Source organism: Trichogramma pretiosum, unplaced genomic scaffold, assembly GCF_000599845.2.
Source record: "Trichogramma pretiosum strain Unisexual culture from Peru unplaced genomic scaffold, Tpre_2.0 scaffold11, whole genome shotgun sequence".
NCBI lineage: Eukaryota > Metazoa > Arthropoda > Insecta > Hymenoptera > Trichogrammatidae > Trichogramma > Trichogramma pretiosum.
Window position 1 is genome coordinate 1,442,066 of NW_019641702.1, and position 18,352 is coordinate 1,460,417.

The 18,352-nt window shown below is 32.4% G+C and overlaps 1 protein-coding gene across 1 annotated transcript; it reads left to right on the forward strand.

Annotated features, from left to right (window-relative positions):
• The first annotated feature begins 15,709 nt into the window (after positions 1–15,709).
• LOC106653913 (digestive organ expansion factor homolog) lies at positions 15,710–18,352 on the forward strand. Its single transcript, XM_014373572.1, has 2 exons — positions 15,710–15,873; positions 15,950–18,352. Exons 1-2 carry the CDS (start codon positions 15,869–15,871, stop codon positions 18,282–18,284), a joined length of 2,340 nt encoding a protein of 779 aa, XP_014229058.1. The 5' UTR covers positions 15,710–15,868; the 3' UTR covers positions 18,285–18,352.

Here is an 18,352-nt window from a genome sequence, read left to right on the forward strand (position 1 = left end):
GGATTTGTCCACGGAATACGGATGAAATTCTCCACAGGCAGTGTCTGCAGTAAAATTAGTCTACTATTATCGACAATGCTGATTAGCTATAATTGCATCGGATTTTTGCAGATACCCTCAGATCAGAAGATCAGGATCCATGCATCAGATTTCTTTTTTTTCGTCTCAACACTTGATATTATTTCTGTGTACGATGTGATTACTCAATTTTAATTATTCACATTATATAGGGTACACTTGTAATGAGCTCGGGCTTCGTGCAGGGTTGTAAAAATTGAAATCAATTTTCGATTTGAATGCATTTCAATTCACGAATCAAATTGATTTATTAATCAAATTTGGTTTATATTTTTCATGATTTGAAACAAATTTCACATCTCGAATTTCTTTGAGTTTTTCAAGCTCTGGAAAAAGTAAAGTCTCACTGTGTGTAAATTAGACTAATTCAAAAAGATCTAAGATCTTCGAAACCTCGATTTTACAATCTTAGTGTCCTCAATATGCCTAAGAATGAAGCCCCAAAAATTTCAGCTCATTTTAATAATTTTTACTGGTCGCTCAAAGAGCATTTTGATTTCCGATTTAAACAAGATTGAACAATCTATTTTTTTCTTTTTAAATGTCTAAGCCAACCCTAAAAAATTTAACAACTACGAACACGTATTACGATGCTAGAAAGTTATTTCATTATCTTTCAGAATCCGGCATCAAAATTTAGATTGATGCATTATTTCAGATGCTATATACATAAGCAATTTTGTGCCGAAAAACGCGGTTTTTGCGTAAATCGAGAAAAGTGTATTTGTTTCTTCTATAAAAAAATGGCTCAGCACAATCACCCATGTGAAAGAAATGTCAATGCATTGTTTGATAGGTTATTTTGTCTAATTATCTTTCTAATGCCGTATTGAAGTAAAAATTCTTTATTTAGATTTTAAAACGGGTTTAATTTCTGTGACATCGCCATGAAAAGCCGATATCTTTTAATCAATTCATATAAAGCTCAGCGCCTACAGACTGCTACACCGCCTTACATCATCGGCAGATTCGTCATTCAAAAACTTCTGAGCTTTCTGAAACTTTTAAAAAGGCTTTGAATTGTTTTATGCATTTTAATTAATAAAATGCAACTCCATAGATTTCCTACAATCTTTCTTTCCGTAAATTGTTAACAATCTTAACAATTATTTATGATATATCCTTGAATAGATTTTATACCTTCCTACGACACGCAAGTGATAGTATGCAGCAAAGTGCAAGTGAATAGTTTAAAACATTGGTACATTTTAAGATAAGTAATAATTAACTATCATAATTTGAATATTGAATAATTAATACTCAAGCTTATTATGAATGAAAGAAGGAACATGGGTGGAAGAGAATGACTAATGTCACACATACGCGTTCGGGATCATAATTAAACCATCGGTAGCTTCCAGCACGCAACCCTTTGTTTAAAATAGTCTTGAAAATGTACATGAATAATTAGCTCAGTCTCGACACAACTCGATGCCGATACACTACCGTGTGACGCTTTCACCCGCACGTTCGTCCAATTCAACCACTTATATTCAAAACAAGATGTGAGTACAATAAATAATTCCTATAAATTAAATTCTACTTCTATCACTTTCCCTTCTCACAATGATTTCTTCTACAAATTATTACTATAAATATTCACTACAATTTACAATAAAAATGCTCATGTCGCCCCCGCGACGTGACAGAATTTTCATTATAATTTATAATAACAAATGCTCATGTCGCCCTCGCGACGTGACATTTCGCTTAAATGCAGCTGTTTTTGTAGCTGAAAACTCAATAGTTGCTCACCCGTACCAGTATTTACGTGCCGTTTTACAGAGTAGTTATTAACATTTTTCTTTTCACCCACTCTGCATTTTTAGAAGTTACCTAAAAAATTTAGAGTTTACCCGTCCCCTAAAATTTAGAGTTTTGCACATTCAACTATTTCAACAAATGTTTTCATTCTAGTTAAGAGATTGGATGGAAAAATTAGATGGGACCATAGTCTCAAAGAAATTAATCAATTTTGATGAGAGAGACACAAAAAACCGGAGTTGTGTATTTAAAGTCGATGTCAAATCGCACCATTATAATTATCGCCTAAAATTTAAAGTTTGCAAATTATTTTTCAAAGCACATTCAATTGTAGCTGAGAAAGTTTTCACTTCGGTTAGAAGAAGTGGATGTAATGATCTTGTCGAAACTCCGTTCGACAATAATTATTCTTATTGCGCACCATACACAGCGATTTCATGTAAAAACAAATACTCTACAATTATAATTCACGGAGAAATTATTTAAAATTGATACCGTAAACAATAACAAAATATACGAGAACCTGCGATGTAGGACTTTCAATGAGCAATCGTTACCGATCGTGACATACGCAAAGTCGCGTACAAATGTATAGACGTGCACTGCGGATCACGCCGCTTCTCAGCCACGGTTCCCGGGCTATATAAGCAGATATTGCGCTGGGCCGCTACGATTTTTACATGCATGAAAGTAAAAATTATTTTGTATTTATATTATTTTCATGTCTTATATTAGACTGTCCGTTATTTCCCGAATTGCTCCAATCCTCGCTCTCACCCCTTGAAAGCTCATCATTTGGCTCACAATGAAAGAAAATCACTGTCCGACCGCGATTAATTAACTCTAGATAGTGCCACACGCGTCAGCTTTTTTCCCATTTAAATAACATGGGGAAATTTAAAAAAAATGTAAATTGAAGTTTTAAACCACTTAAAATAGCTGATCCTTGGGGTTAGCGACGGTTTTCACTTCCTGGTACACCCATAATGAGTAACCAATACTTACGGAAACCCCCCGAAAAGAATTGTGGATTGTGCACACACGATATACTCAAAAAATGAAGAAAAACAGCATGTTGGCGTGGTTTTTCGATATTTTACAGCAAAAATAAGCATGAACGATCATCTTAAATATAATCACGTCAAAGTTGAGATCAAGACCTTTAATTTGAGGGTAATAAAATCTATTTACGTTCATCAGAACCAAAGTTACAGGCGTTTGAAGTTTCATTGAAAAATCAGGTATCGAATCTCGTCCGGCCGACCAAACGCGCGACTCGCGGCTCACTGTAATCGCAACTCGTACAAATGACAATGTAATTAAACTAGAAAAATAATTAAAAATATGGTTTTTATGCGTTTTTTTCTCAGCTTTCACGTGGTGTAGTCGGATTTTTCAATAATTTACACGTTCACTAGGAAAAATAGGAAATAAATGTTCAAGTCCATTTTTCCGTACGAAAATGAAAATTACTGAAAAATCCGACTACGCCACGTAAAAGCTGAGAAAAAAACGCATAAAAACCATATTTTTAATTATTTTTCTAGTTTAATTACATTGTCATTTGTACGAGTTGCGATTACAGTGAGCCGCGAGTCGCGCGTTTGGTCGGCCGGACGAGATTCGATACCTGATTTTTCAATGAAACTTCAAACGCCTGTAACTTTGGTTCTGATGAACGTAAATAGATTTTATTACCCTCAAATTAAAGGTCTTGATCTCAACTTTGACGTGATTATATTTAAGATGATCGTTCATGCTTATTTTTGCTGTAAAATATCGAAAAACCACGCCAACATGCTGTTTTTCTTCATTTTTTGAGTATATCGTGTGTGCACAATCCACAATTCTTTTCGGGGGGTTTCCGTAAGTATTGGTTACTCATTATGGGTGTACCAGGAAGTGAAAACCGTCGCTAACCCCAAGGATTAGCTATTTTAAGTGGTTTAAAACTTCAATTTACATTTTTTTTAAATTTCCCCATGTTATTTAAATGGGAAAAAAGCTGACGCGTGTGGCACTATCTAGAGTTAATTAATCGCGGTCGGACAGTGATTTTCTTTCATTGTGAGCCAAATGATGAGCTTTCAAGGGGTGAGAGCGAGGATTGGAGCAATTCGGGAAATAACGGACAGTCTATCTTATATGAATGTTTTTTTTGTGTTTTTTAAGATATATTTACACTCATACGAAAATGTTGTTCAATGGAATCTATTGAGATGATTGAGAGAGGCTCGTCAATACGAGCAAGAGTTAAACGAAATTGAGATTGAGGCTCTGGACAGGCCGGAAAACGCCTGGAATCTACGGGAATTATTTTTATATAATGAGGAATGGTTTACTATCGAAACCGGGACAAATACAATTAATACTGGAACAAAGGAGGAACCCGAATATAGAGAACATTTGTAACATCGCCATGAAAAGCCGATATATTTCCAATTCTTATAAAGCTCAGCGCCTACAGACGGTTACACTGCCTTACATCATCAACAGATTCGACAATTAAAAACTTCTGAGCGCGAAACTTTTAAAACAGAGCTTTGAATTGTTTCGTGCATTTTATAAATAAAATGCAACACTATGAATTTTATATAATTCTTCTTCCCGATAATTGTTAATAATCTTAACAATTATTTATGATATATCCCTGAATATATTTTATACCTTCTCCTAAGACATGCAGATGATAAGATGCAGCAGAGTTCAAGTGAATAGTTGATAGCATTGATACATTTTAAGATAAGTAATAATTAACTTTAATAATTTTAAAATCAAACGACTAAAGCTTATTACGAATGAAATAAAGAACATGGGTGGAAGAGAGTGACTAATGTCATATTTACGCGTTCGGATCATGTTAAACCACTGGTAGCTTCTACCACCCACGTAAAGCCTTTGTTAAAAAACAGCATCGATAATGCATGTAATAAGCTCAGTCTCGTCCCGGCCTCCAAACGAATCACTGCTCGATTCCACCCAGGTTCGATCAATCTGATCTACATCCATTTTACAAAATGTGAGTACAATAAATCATTCTATTAAACCAAATCTTATTACTTTTCTTTCCCTGTTACTATGCTTCTTTTTTATATATATTATAATAAAATATTTATGATACTATTAAAATCACTGACTCGTCACTGCAACGGTGCAATAAACAGTATTCTGTTTTGCACTCGTGAAAGTGATTAAACAGACTATTTTATAAATGGTAAAAATGAATTTCAAGATGTACACGTTTCACACACGTTTGAGAGAATGCCTGTGCTACGAGCCCTTCCGGCTCAGCACAACATGCAAGGCCAATGCAATTCACGTTGCATAAAGACACTTTTCAAGTACTTTCTTTACAAATTCATAATAATCTATAATTATAACGCTCATGTCGCTCCCGCGACGTGACAAAAATGGCGACCTAGTCCAGTATGTTGCGCAAAATCGCTGAAATTTTATGTGTGTAAAGTGTACATTTTTGGAAATTTTTTTTTTTTTATATACTTCTATCTTTACTGAAAAAGAAAGAACGAGAGTATGTTCGATAAATTTTGAGTTCGTAAAATGTTAAAAATTATTTATTGAAGTTAATTAAAATTATTAACTATACGGAGCGTCGTCATGGCATCGGCCGCGTCGAAGCGCATCCGGTAATTTTTTTTCTTTATTAAGTTATAACAAATGTTCGCTTGCAGACTAACAAGTCATTTAATACCCATCGACGATCGATAAGATTCGCGACGCGATCGTAGTAGCTGTTCAATTTTTTTTTTCGTCTCTACATGTATGAATATTAAATAATGTTTTACTTGAATGTTTTTGTCATGTTTTTTTTTAAGATCTACACAAATTCTAAAAAAAAAAAAAATGTTGATGAACGGGATTCCATTACACTGGCTCCGAGAAGCTCGACAATATGAGCAGGAAATTAACGACTTGGAAATCGAGGCTTGGGACAGGCAGGAAAATGCTTGGAGTTTGAGAGAACTGTTCCTCTGTAATGAGGAACGGTTCACTTTTCACACTTGCGAATCAATAATCGTGAGGATCGAAGAAGAAAACATATGGATTAATGATAAAAAATAAATATTTATGATATTATTTAAAAACTACTGCCAAGTCACTGCCACGGTGCAATAAACAGTATACTGTTTTGCATTCGTGAAAGTGATAAAACAAAATATTATTAAATAAAAAAATATTTCAAAATATGTAGATTTCTCACACACCAAAGCGAATATAATGCCTGTGCTATGAGCCCTTCAGGCTCAGCACATGTAAGGCCGGATTTAGAACGCATAAATAATCAGATTAAGAAGAAAATCAACGTTTAAGAGAAACTAAAACGTGAAATGAATCAATAATTATTATTAATGAAATAAGTAAAAATATACATTGAAATTCAGAAATTATAAGTAATAATATTCAACGTACGTTGAATGAGCATTCACGAAAAGTTGGAACTTTTGATACATTGATAACACTCATTTCATAGGAACTCAGTTTTTTAAACTTGCTTGGCAAAATTATAAGATCTTTTTATTTTAATGATGATATATTCGATCTTGAAATTTTAACTTATGATCAGTTATCTTATATGAGAAAGATATTAATAAATATTTATTTATCAAAACAACTTACTTTACATTATCACAATTTCATAGATTTAAAAATTTGCCAAAGGATCAATTGTTGTAACACGAAATTCCATTATATATACGATAAAAATTGCTAAAGAAACATCTTATTTTTATGGAAATAATATTTTAATCCAAGGTTATCCAATAAATCAATATATAGGAGAAATTAGTACTTCAGAGATCCAACCATTCATTATTCATAATCATTAATTGAATGAATTAAATAAATGAATTAGCGAGATAAGAAAAAAAAATTGATCAAATGAAATCGATAATTATGCCGACAATGAGAACTATAACATTTGACGAGGAGGATTCTTCAACATCACTTCTTATCAGTATTATAATTAGTTTATCCGATTTTATTTTGGGAATAATATTGATTTTATCAATGATGGTATTCAGAAGAAAACCAATAAATAAAAAGACTACATCATCAGAAAAGTCAAGCGATTTATCCAATAACGAAGGCGTTATTAATCTATAGCCCGGAGGAGTTATATAATTATAACTATTCTTTACATTATATATTATATTAATATCAATCTTATATCATTTATAATCGATATTACTATTGTACGTTATATTCACATATGTCTACTGTAAGTTATTAATTAACTTTATAAATAAAGTTATCCTATAATTCCTACCTTCGAAATACTATATTATCAATAGATAATTTAACTTGGTCTGCTCGGCCTGATGCCCAATGTCGGGGGCCTAGTCAAAACAATTGGAATTAGCAAAAATAGGAAAAGATGATTCACATTTGACCCATGATAAATTAAATGATACAAAATAAATGGAAAAAGAAAAGAACTGTATCAAACAAGTAATGATTGAATTGAATAAAACAGCATACAATTTGTACTTTTTAGTGGTTTTTTTCACAGAGTTCAAATTTAAATAATTGCTTTATTAGAATTTATAAATAAAATAGGAACGATAATTTTTTTCTGAGGAAGCTCTTTGCCAATGAATTGGCAGCGGTTTTAAATTTATAACTGAAGTTTATAAAAAATTTTTTTTCGATTGAATTACTTGAATTGTTCAAAATTCAATTAAATTTATGTATATTAATTAAAGACATTACACATCTTACAGCTGTTCTTAGATACCTGAATTTTTTAAAATTTTTCAGTTAAGTTTTATTTTTAATTATTTATTTAATTCGTTAACTGAGTAAATGCTTTTTCGATTCATGCTGAAGTAGATACTTTCTACTTATTGTTAGTTGCAATTTTTTATAGTGAGTAGCATCTGTGGTGAACGATATAGTCCAGTCCAATTAGATCTGACTCTATGTTAAAAGTGAAAAAATTCGCAACCGGAGTTTCTCACCGGGATTCGTTAGGTTTCGATGTTAGGAATGAAGTAATAACAAATGCCACAGTTGAGTCGATTGGAATATAAACAATTGGGCCCTTTGAAATGACGAAAAATCGGTTTTTTGACTACAGATTAAAAACGGTACGTTGTATGAAAAAAAGTTTCAGACAAAAGTTGTAGATCTTTGCAAGACCTTTAATTTGAGATAGAGAACGTCAAAATCGGTTAATTTGTTTATCCGATAGCTCCAAAAAACCTCAAAATATGACCGTTTTTTTCAATTGTTTATAAGTTTGCAATAAATAAACCTAGGGTAACGAAACTCTAGGGATATGAAGCTTTTGCCGGCGATTTAATCGATTTGCCTTTTAGATGAGAGCGAAGAAGAAACGGATATTGATAGTAGCTCTGATGAAACAAATACCGGGCACGTTGCAAAAAAAGCAAAATTAAAATGAATTATACTGATATATAATAGTGTAATGATATTGATCGATTGAAATTTATCGTCATTTTTGTCATATGAACAGAAGTTTTTGTATGAATAAAAATTTATCAAATAAGCTATAATAAATAATTTATCCAATACAAGAGTACGTTAATAAATATCGCTGAAAAAAAGGAAACATTAAAAGTCAATTTTACTAGATTTCCAATGACTTGAATTATTTATAAACATTACCATTGTTAATTATTTTTCAATACCTTTAAAATAAAAAAAAATTCAACTCTCTAGGTGCATCGGAAGCTGAGATATCGAAAATTTTTACAGCGCAAACGATTTTGAAACGTATGATTTAATTTTTGTCGCGCAAGAGCTGGCCTCGAGCGAGCTTCCCCCTCCCTCGTCGCATAGACTGTCGCTAGAGCAGCATTAATTGATGCGATATTCAACATATTATAATTACAATAATAATCATATTTGAAAGTTGCAAATAATCGCATCTGAAACTTTAGTTTTCCATTGATAATATGTATAAATTTCAGTTCTTAATATAAACAATTACGGTAGCAGTGATTTTTAAAAAAAAAATCCTAACTCGCTTCCTATTGCACTTAGAGAAGTATATTTTTTTTTTAAATTTGCATAAAAATGTCAGTTTTTCGTTTCTGAAGTTTTTATTTTTGTGTAGCATTTATTCAGCTAGCAAAACTTATTTGTTTATACTTTTTTTTTTAAGGCTTTTTATTTGTTCATTTTTCGAGCAGTAAATAATAAAAATATGTTATTATTATCATAGATTACAAAAATAGAAGTAATTACCTTTGATTTGAGCCCGCCCAGATCCTTCTGCGATGTCTGTAAGTCGCTTTTTTTGTTATTGACAATTGAGGTGTTTTTAATAAACAAATTGAATAACTCGATAAATAATGCACTTAGCGCAAAAATGAAAAAAGCGTTTTGTTCGTCATGACAAGAGCTTCATATCCCTAGAGTTTCGTTACCCTAGCTTTATTTATTGCAAACTTATAAACAATTGAAAAAAACGGTCATATTTTGAGGTTTTTTGGAGCTATCGGATAAACAAATTAACCGATTTTGACGTTCTCTATCTCAAATTAAAGGTCTTGCAAAGATCTACAACTTTTGTTTGAAACTTTTTTTCATACAACGTACCGTTTTCAATCTGTAGTCAAAAAACCGATTTTTCGTCATTTCAAAGGGCCCAATTGTTTATATTCCAATCAACTCAACTGTGGCATTTGTTATTACTTCATTCCTAACATCGAAACCTAACGAATCCCGGTGAGAAACTCCGGTTGCGAATTTTTTCACGTTCAAAAATAATTGGACTGGACTAATACATCTATGCAAGCAAATAATTATTTTGTGATTGACAATGGCTTTTATTTCATAAAATCGTTTAGAATAATTTTTGAAGATTTGGATAAATTTCTAAGCATCGATAAAAACAAAGTTCTTCTGATCCAATTACTCTGTAAAGAGTTAACAATAAACATTTTTCGACACATATTGCGAAAGAAGACGTAGATATTATGATAATTGAAACTGAAATGCAGCAAATTAATGAAAAAAATAAAACATTCATAGTCGGTGCTTCTGTGACATCGCCATGAAAAGCCGATATCTTTTCAATTCTTATAAAGCTCAGCGCCTACAGACGGCTACACCGCCTTACATCATCAGCAGATTCGGCATTCAAAAACTTCTGACATGACATCGGCTGCATCGAAGCGCATCTGGTAATTTTTTTTATGAAGTCATAACAAATGCTCGCGCGTGGACTAACAAGTCATTTGATACCTATCGACGATTGATAAGATTCGCGACGCGTTGTGTTCAATTTTTTCTCTACATGTATAAATATTAAAAATTATTTTGTGTTTCATTATTTTTTGTGTTTTACCTGAATGTTTTTGTTATGTTTTTTTAAGATATATAGAAATTCTCAAAAACAATGTTGATGAACGGAATCCCGCTACGTTGGCTTCGAGAGGCTCATCAGTACGAGCAGGAGCTTAATGATTTCGAAATCGAGGCTTCAGACATACAAGAAAATTCTTGGAATTTAAAAGAATTGTTCCTCTACAATGAGGAATGGTTCACCATTTATACTGGTACATCAGTAGTCGAGAAGCTCGAGGAAGAAAATATCTGGAACTTACGAGAATTATTTCTCTATGGTGAAGAATGGTTCGCCACGAGTACTGACACATCAATAATTGAGAAGCCCCGTGACACTTCAAGGGCACATAATCTGAATTATATATTTATGCAAAATTTTTATTTTTGGGTTGCCATATACGACATCAGCTCTATTTGATAAAGCTGTGAATTTAATTAAAGTATTCAGAATCAGAAAGATGATTTATTGGCAGATGCCGAGAAATTGTATGATCCTAATGCTCGAGCTGAAGCGATTGCTAAAGCAGGTACCAAAATAATTCGCCACTTGTATGGTGACAAAAACGAAGAAGGAAAACTTGATAAACTACCAAAATGAGTAAAAAGGGCCTGTGAAACTGGAATCTTTACCACTGACAGAAGGTAGTGCCGTACAATATGCGTATCGTACGTAGTAAAAGTGCAATAGTAGGAAATAAAAAAGAGCTACTAATTATAGCTGGTTGATGAATCATAATACACTTGTTCCTCTGTATAATAACATCTTTGTATGTTAATAAAGCATCTTTGAATGCTACAGTCGATTGACATCCCTGTATGTTATAATAGTTTAACATCTTTGTATGATAAACATTATAAAATAGTATATCTTTGCATACTAAAAAAGTATCTTTGAATACTTTAATTGTTTGAACTCAACCGATCTGTGTCCCGAGCTATTGAAACACTAGAATTAAAATAAATAATATAATAAGTATTTAAAAACATGCAAAAATTACGCATTGTTTTGTTCGATTCTTTGCTTGTCGTGCAATACAGAAACATTTTCAAAAATTTTCAATCAAAATATAGAAGTACCAGAAAATGGGCTTTGAGATATTGAAGAGAATGGTGATTTTATGGAAAGTATGATTAAAGAGACAGCAACAATTGCGCGGTTGCTAAGGAATTGGCTATAATGCCTGTAACCTGTAATGAAGATCATGACATGGTTTTTTAAACCACCATATGAGTGGGGCAGCTAAATTAAGGGGCAGTTTATTGTCGAATAAGGTTTAGATGACGCGCCCGCACACATATACATTACGTAGAGGCTCGACATTTTTTTACATTTTTTAGATGAGTTTTGATACTTTGATTAAAGTTTTGATAGCCACGATTAAAGTCGATGTACAGCTAGCAGCAGAATATATGACATTGAAAAAATATGGGGAGTTCATTATCAGCGACAAATATTTTAATATTAAAAATGAGCGTATACCACAAACAACGAACTTGGGGTAATGGTTCATGTCAAACGTTCAAGAACCGACAGAAGATCTGTAGCAATTGATAGATTAAGTTTTTTTTGTAATTCTTAATATAATTAGTAATTCTATTTATTATTACAATGGCTTTTTTAGATAAGTTTTTAAATTCGGTAAACCACGGCTTGGTGTTCGCTTTATAGTAGTTTTCAAAGAAGTGTTTTCCTTTATCTTGCGAGTTATTTATAATGTTGTTCAAGCCGGCTTTAATGCACTTAAGTTTTATATCGGAGAAAATATCAGAGTACGGAATCTCTGTTTGACTAACTATTTTTGATCTCGCCCCTGCCCTAGCAGCAGAGTCTGCGTGCTCATTACTGGTGATACCAGTATGAGACGGAATCCAGATGAATTTTACTATCTTGTTGAGTATGTTTAAGTTGTGAATTTTTTCTTTTATTTTAGTAATTAATGAGGACTCTGTTTTCGAGGTAGACGGTGATGACAATGCTTTTAATACAGATTCTGAATCGGTAAAAATTCTAAAATTGTTGTCGTTAGAGCTACTTATTTTATCCAGTATGGTAGTAATAACAAGAGACTCCGCTGTGAAGATTGAGGCGAGATTGTGAATCTTGAAAGCAAATTGAAAGGTTTCGTATGACGACCAGGCTGCAAACCCCGTGCCACTTACATCCCAATTACAAGGATACGAACCTATCGTATCCTTGTAATTGGGATTGCCATTTTCATTTTTCTCCTTTAAAGGCAGTTTTGAGCCGTCCGTAAAGATATCAATACAATCTCTATTACAGTTATTATTGAATTTGTTTATAAATGCCGTGTTAGGGTCATCTGATTTTCTTATTAACTTTCCAGAGACGTGGTCTACTGGTGGATCAACGAACGCGGACTTGAAGGGGCTACAATATTGATAGTGTCGATCAAATTGATTAATAGAGAGATTATAGAACCATACGTCATCATAGCATTCCGATAGCAGCGATTTTTGTTGGTTGTTTGAATATATTAGAGTTTCGGAAAGATCTTTGATACTCTCTACTTAATCAATGATACGACTGTTGTATATTGACAATTTTTTAAGAACATAGTTGTATCCAAGAATTTTGAATCACAAAGGAGAGAGGGAACGTTGGTTTCAGCAGCAATTAGCGGGGTAACCCATTGCAATACGCAGGCACGCGTTTTGCAATTTTTGTAGTCTGTCAGAATTGCTCTTTGAGCACGGTTGTGTCAAAAATCCATTCTAACCCGTCAAAAATGCATTCTAATTAATGCATTTTTATTGGCATAATCATCGGTTAAGCTTTTAAGACTGGTTTGTCCCCTTAAGAGATCAATTTGGTACGTTTAATAATCTTTCTCTAATTTGGCGTAAGTGAATTTTGCAATTCTTTTTTGAGGCAGCAATCGTCTAGGTTGATTATCTGATTTGGCACTCTTCTTTTCGGTTCAGTAGCGCAATAATAGCTTACGGTCTTCTTAATATGTTAAATCGTCATTCACTTATCACGAAAATTCACAATTATAAAAACAGGAAAAGATATTGAAATTAATAAGATAATTAAAATAATATTCAATGAACAAATTTTCTGACTAGTTTACGTGCACCTATTTCAGACGAACTTTTACATCGCTCATTAGACGATTAAATTTCTCAAGGAGTTTGGAAATGGTTAACGAACTCCGAATAAGATTTTAGAGTTGTGAAGGCTTATCTTTGGGTTGAAGTCTGGAAGAAGGGTAACAACCATCGGGCTTTTTAAAAAGTCTTAGTTTAAGACAATTTTTCTTCTTTATTCCTTCTGGATTTTTAATTTAGCAGTAATGACTCGAGTATTTGACGAGAGTTAGTTTATGTGCACCTTTGCTCAGGCAGACGGTCGGCGGGTGTTTTCTCAACAACTCTAGTTTAGCCAGTCCGAATGTAACTATAGAGCCACATTTATCTAGTTAAATTAATTTCATCTTACTCTCTGTAAAATATAATCGCTCTTATATATCTGTTCTATATATCTGTTTTAGCTAGAGCAACTACGATTTTCGGCAGCAACACTAGTCAATGTCGAGTCGACGTTCATCTTACCAAACTGACGGTGTAAAGATTCAAAGAGTTTATTACCTGCAATAAATCACAAAATTTAAGTAAGTCTACTTTGTAATATATTCACCTATGTACGTTATTATTTAAACTTTTTTTTCTTACCATTTTCCAAGACGAATAATATTTATTTAACGGTATTCTATTCGCTAATTTGGATGTGACGGGTATATGAACTCACTTTTATTTGGACAGTGGTGAATATTTTTATCTCGAAAAAGGACCCTTTCAACTGATAATTGAGATGCTTCTTGAACCAAGTTGGCCGCATTGGAGGCCCGAGCGAAACGCGCCAAGCTTATCAGCTGTACCTATAAGATGATATTTTATAATAATGTCTACTTAATATTATAATTCTATTTCATATAATATACTCTTAATATTTCATTATAATAATAGACATATCTATATGTATGTTGTCTTGGATAAAAAATTCGTTGTCTTTTTTGCCAGTACTGGCCCAGTATTAAGGAATCGTTCTCGAAGTAATGATTATGATGGTGAGTTATTCAAATTTTACATGTCGTTATTTTGCAAGTCAATTAAAACATATTTGTTTACGCCAATACGGTAAATAGTTGGTCGTGGATAAAGTGTTCAGCGCAAATTTCTCATTATTAAAAATGAAAAACTATACTTTCACTTTGAACATGATCGAAGTAATGCAACTATTGCAGTCAGCTTGAAACAGTTTCAACCTGCACTAGACTGAAAATGCTTAAATTTTCACTGATTCTTCACTATAAGGAAGCTAAACATTTTCTACTTCATGTTGTAGAAAATAAATGCAAAAAATTCGCTTACTTACAAATATTGCATAATCGACATCTGTTCAATATGTGTGGCTTCTACATGAAACAAGAAACTGTTGATTATTTAGAGCAAAAATGTTGGCAATTACGTTCGAAGCTGCTAATGAATTAAGCCATGCAACCATAGCTCAGGCCATTCGTGCTGGGAGCTGAGGCGCTGAGAGTTTTGTATAAACAGAATGTGCTCGAACTAAGGGCTTTTTTATATGCAAAAACTGCTCCGAATAGATGATAATAGATAAGATTTTGTGCTTACTCTACACAACATATAAGCACAAAGAATCGACCATATATTAATTATATACGAATATTAATAAGATGTTCACAAAAAAATATTTTTTTATCTCGAAAAATGTTGAAAAGTCTCAGAATTAATTACGGAACATCCTATTATTTTTTCAGAATGTTTGAAAGTGATTTTGGGAGCGACCGAAAAATTTTAAGAAAAATGGAGGATTTTTTTTTAATAATTTTAAGACTTTTTCTCAAAACTCAATAGCTCATGCTTCAAAAAAATTAAAAAAGTCTATTTTTTCTCTTCGGCAACTATTTTAAAATTTTTTTAACTGAACTAACAATGATTTTGTAAAATACAGACCTCAAGAGCCCATTCCGGATACATTTTTAATCCCATAGAAAATAATAAAATGTTTAAAAAATTAAAATGAAAAAAAAATTTGACCTCAAATTGACGCGTTTTTTGGTAAATCTGCAATTGATAATTGTAAAGGGTTAATTAAGATAATTTTAAACACCACCAATAAAAATAACCCCCTTAAAAACATAAGATTTAGTGGTTTTCATAATTTTTCTCATTTTGACTGAGACATAATATAAGCGGAAAGTTGAATGTCAAAATCGTGTCCACCCAGCGTGAGTTAGTTATGAAAAATTTTTAATTAATTTTTTTTTCGAGACAGTATTTGAATCATATTCTTATTCTAATAAATGCAAAAACATATTTTTATATAATCGATATTTTAATTTGTATTATTACATGAATTTGAATTTCGCGCTAACTGCAGCTGCTGCTTTTGTGCAGAGCGCATCGAAAGAGAACTATATAGGAAAGAACTAGCGGAACGGGACTGAGGACTGGGCAGTAAAGAACTATAGAGAAGTGTAGTCTACACTCTACTGTCTAACTGCAGTATAACCTCGTGTTTCATTCATTCTCGAGTCTCGTACAGTCGAGTCACGTGGACTTGACGTTTGTTTTGAACTATTGTTTTGAATTGTTTTTGAATCGTACCCGAATTATTTAATTGTTCAATTGTCACTTGAATTTCATTATGAAGTAAGTTTTTTCATTATAATTCAAAATATCCATGTTAATTCATAGATTGTTAAATTTTTATTTATTTTTTTAACAGGCCAGGACGTGGAAAAAAATTCTCTAAAAAGAAGCAAGAATTTAAACCCAAAAAAAAGAAGGAGAAATTTAATTATCATACTTCATCTTATATTAAAGACCGCAAGGCTAGATATGAAGAAATTGAAACCCGTCGCAAGAGAATAGAAGAAAATAAAGCTAGACAGAATAGTCGTAAATCAGCTGTACAAGAAGTAATGGAAGTAGAAGAAAATCCATTGAGTGATCTTTTAAAATCATTTGGTAATAAAATTGATAATGCAGCTGTTGATTCTGATTCTGACAGTTCTGAACCAGTTGATGAAGGTAGTGATAATGAGGAAGATATGGATGAGGGTGAAGAAAATCAGGGAAATGATAGTGTTTCAAATTCTGATGAAGATGATGAAGATGCTTATGATGTTGGTAAGACAGAAAACAGTTATACTGAAAATGATACTGCAGATGACGGTGAAAATGCAAAACAAATAAATATAGTATTTAAGGATAAAAATGAAGAAGATGATCAAACGGAACAAGAAGATGCAGGTCATGTTTATGATCCATTTTCTATTCATTTGAATCATGATCTAGATTCTAAACTTTATGAAGTTTTAACTACTACGCCTGTGTCAAATGAAATTGGTCGATTGACATGGCCATGCTTAGGAAATCTCCAATATGAAATACCTAAAACAAAAAATGAAGAGTCAACATGCAAAAAAGAAAAATTGACTCTTTTAAATAAACAAACATTTGCTGCTTCAGGTAAACCTCCCAGACTCATCAGCAAAGTCAATTGGAATGAATTGTATGTAAAGTCTATGATTCAAAATAACTTATTAAGAGCTAATTCTGATAATCTACCAGCTAACGTGAATGAAACAAGCAGCCCTCTGACTCAATTACAGAAAGAATTGTTTTCAGTTATGAATCAATATCAAGATTTATTGTACTGTCAAAGAAATTTTAACAATGAATCACAAATTAGATATATTTATTGTTTGCATGCTGTTAATCACATCTTAAAAACAAGAACTAAAATTTTGCATCATAATGCCAAAATTCAAAAGGCCAAGTTAAGTGATATGAGTGAAATTCCAGATGAATATAGAGATCAGGGACTAGTTAGACCCAAAATACTGATTTTAGTACCGTTCAGACATTCATGCTTGAAAATTGTTGAATTGTTAATATCTATTTTTATTGGCGAAGATAAGGGCGGCTCTGTAATAAATAAATCAAGATTTATGCAAGACTTTGGTGGTAATGAGATTTCACTGCCAAAAAGAAATCCTAAGCCTGAAGATTATGAACTTACTTTCAAGGGTAATACAGATGATACATTCAAAATAGGTATTTCAATAACCAAAAAAGCTCTCAAGTTATATTCAGACTTTTACTCGTCAGACATAATCATATCATCAATATTAGGATTAAGGATGACCATAGGAGCTGAAGGTGAAGAAGATAGAGATTTTGATTTTCTCGCATCAATTGAAATGTTAATAATGGATCAAATGGAAGTGTTTTTGATGCAAAATTGGGACCATCTTATTCATGTTTTAGATCATTTACATCTTCAGCCAAAATCTTCACACAACACAGATTTTGCACGAGTGAGGAGTTGGTGTGTCAATGGATGGAGTAAATACTACAGGCAAACTCTGATGTTCTCAAGTCTTAAACTTCCAGAAATAAACGCAATATTCAATAAGAGGTGTCACAATTATGCTGGCAAAGTTAGAGTAGTTAATCCAGTACTATCAGGCACAATTAATCAAGTCCTTGTACCATTCCCACAATACTTTCAACGATTTGATGTGCGGAACCACTCCAAAGCTATTGACACTCGCTTTGAATTTTTTATTTCTAAGATTTTACCAGAGTTCAAAGAAACTATAATGAATCATACTCTCATCTTTGTTCCTTCTTATTTCGACTATGTGAAGCTTCGAAATTATTTCCGCAAAGAAGAGCTAAGTTTTGGTCAAATTTGTGATTATACACCTGATTCAAAAGTGGCCAGAGCCAGAGATATGTTTTTCCACAGTGAAAAACACTTTTTATTGTACACTGAAAGATATCACTTCTTCCGCAGACTAAAAGTCAAGGGTATACGACATATAATTTTTTATAGTCCACCAACATTTCCACACTTTTACAGTGAAATGTGCAATCTGATGCAAGAAGGATACCTTAATCCAAAATCTGGTTCAACAAGCAATATGAAAATAACGACAATTTACTGTAAGTACGACGCACTGCAATTGTCTTCTATTCTGGGCAATGAAATGGCTGGAAAAATTATCAACGCTAACAAGGCATCTAAAATGTTCATGTCAGAAAGGATATAGAATTGAATCTTGAATAAGGTCAACTGTAAATAATTTTGAAAAAAAAGAAAAAGAAAATAAACTTACAA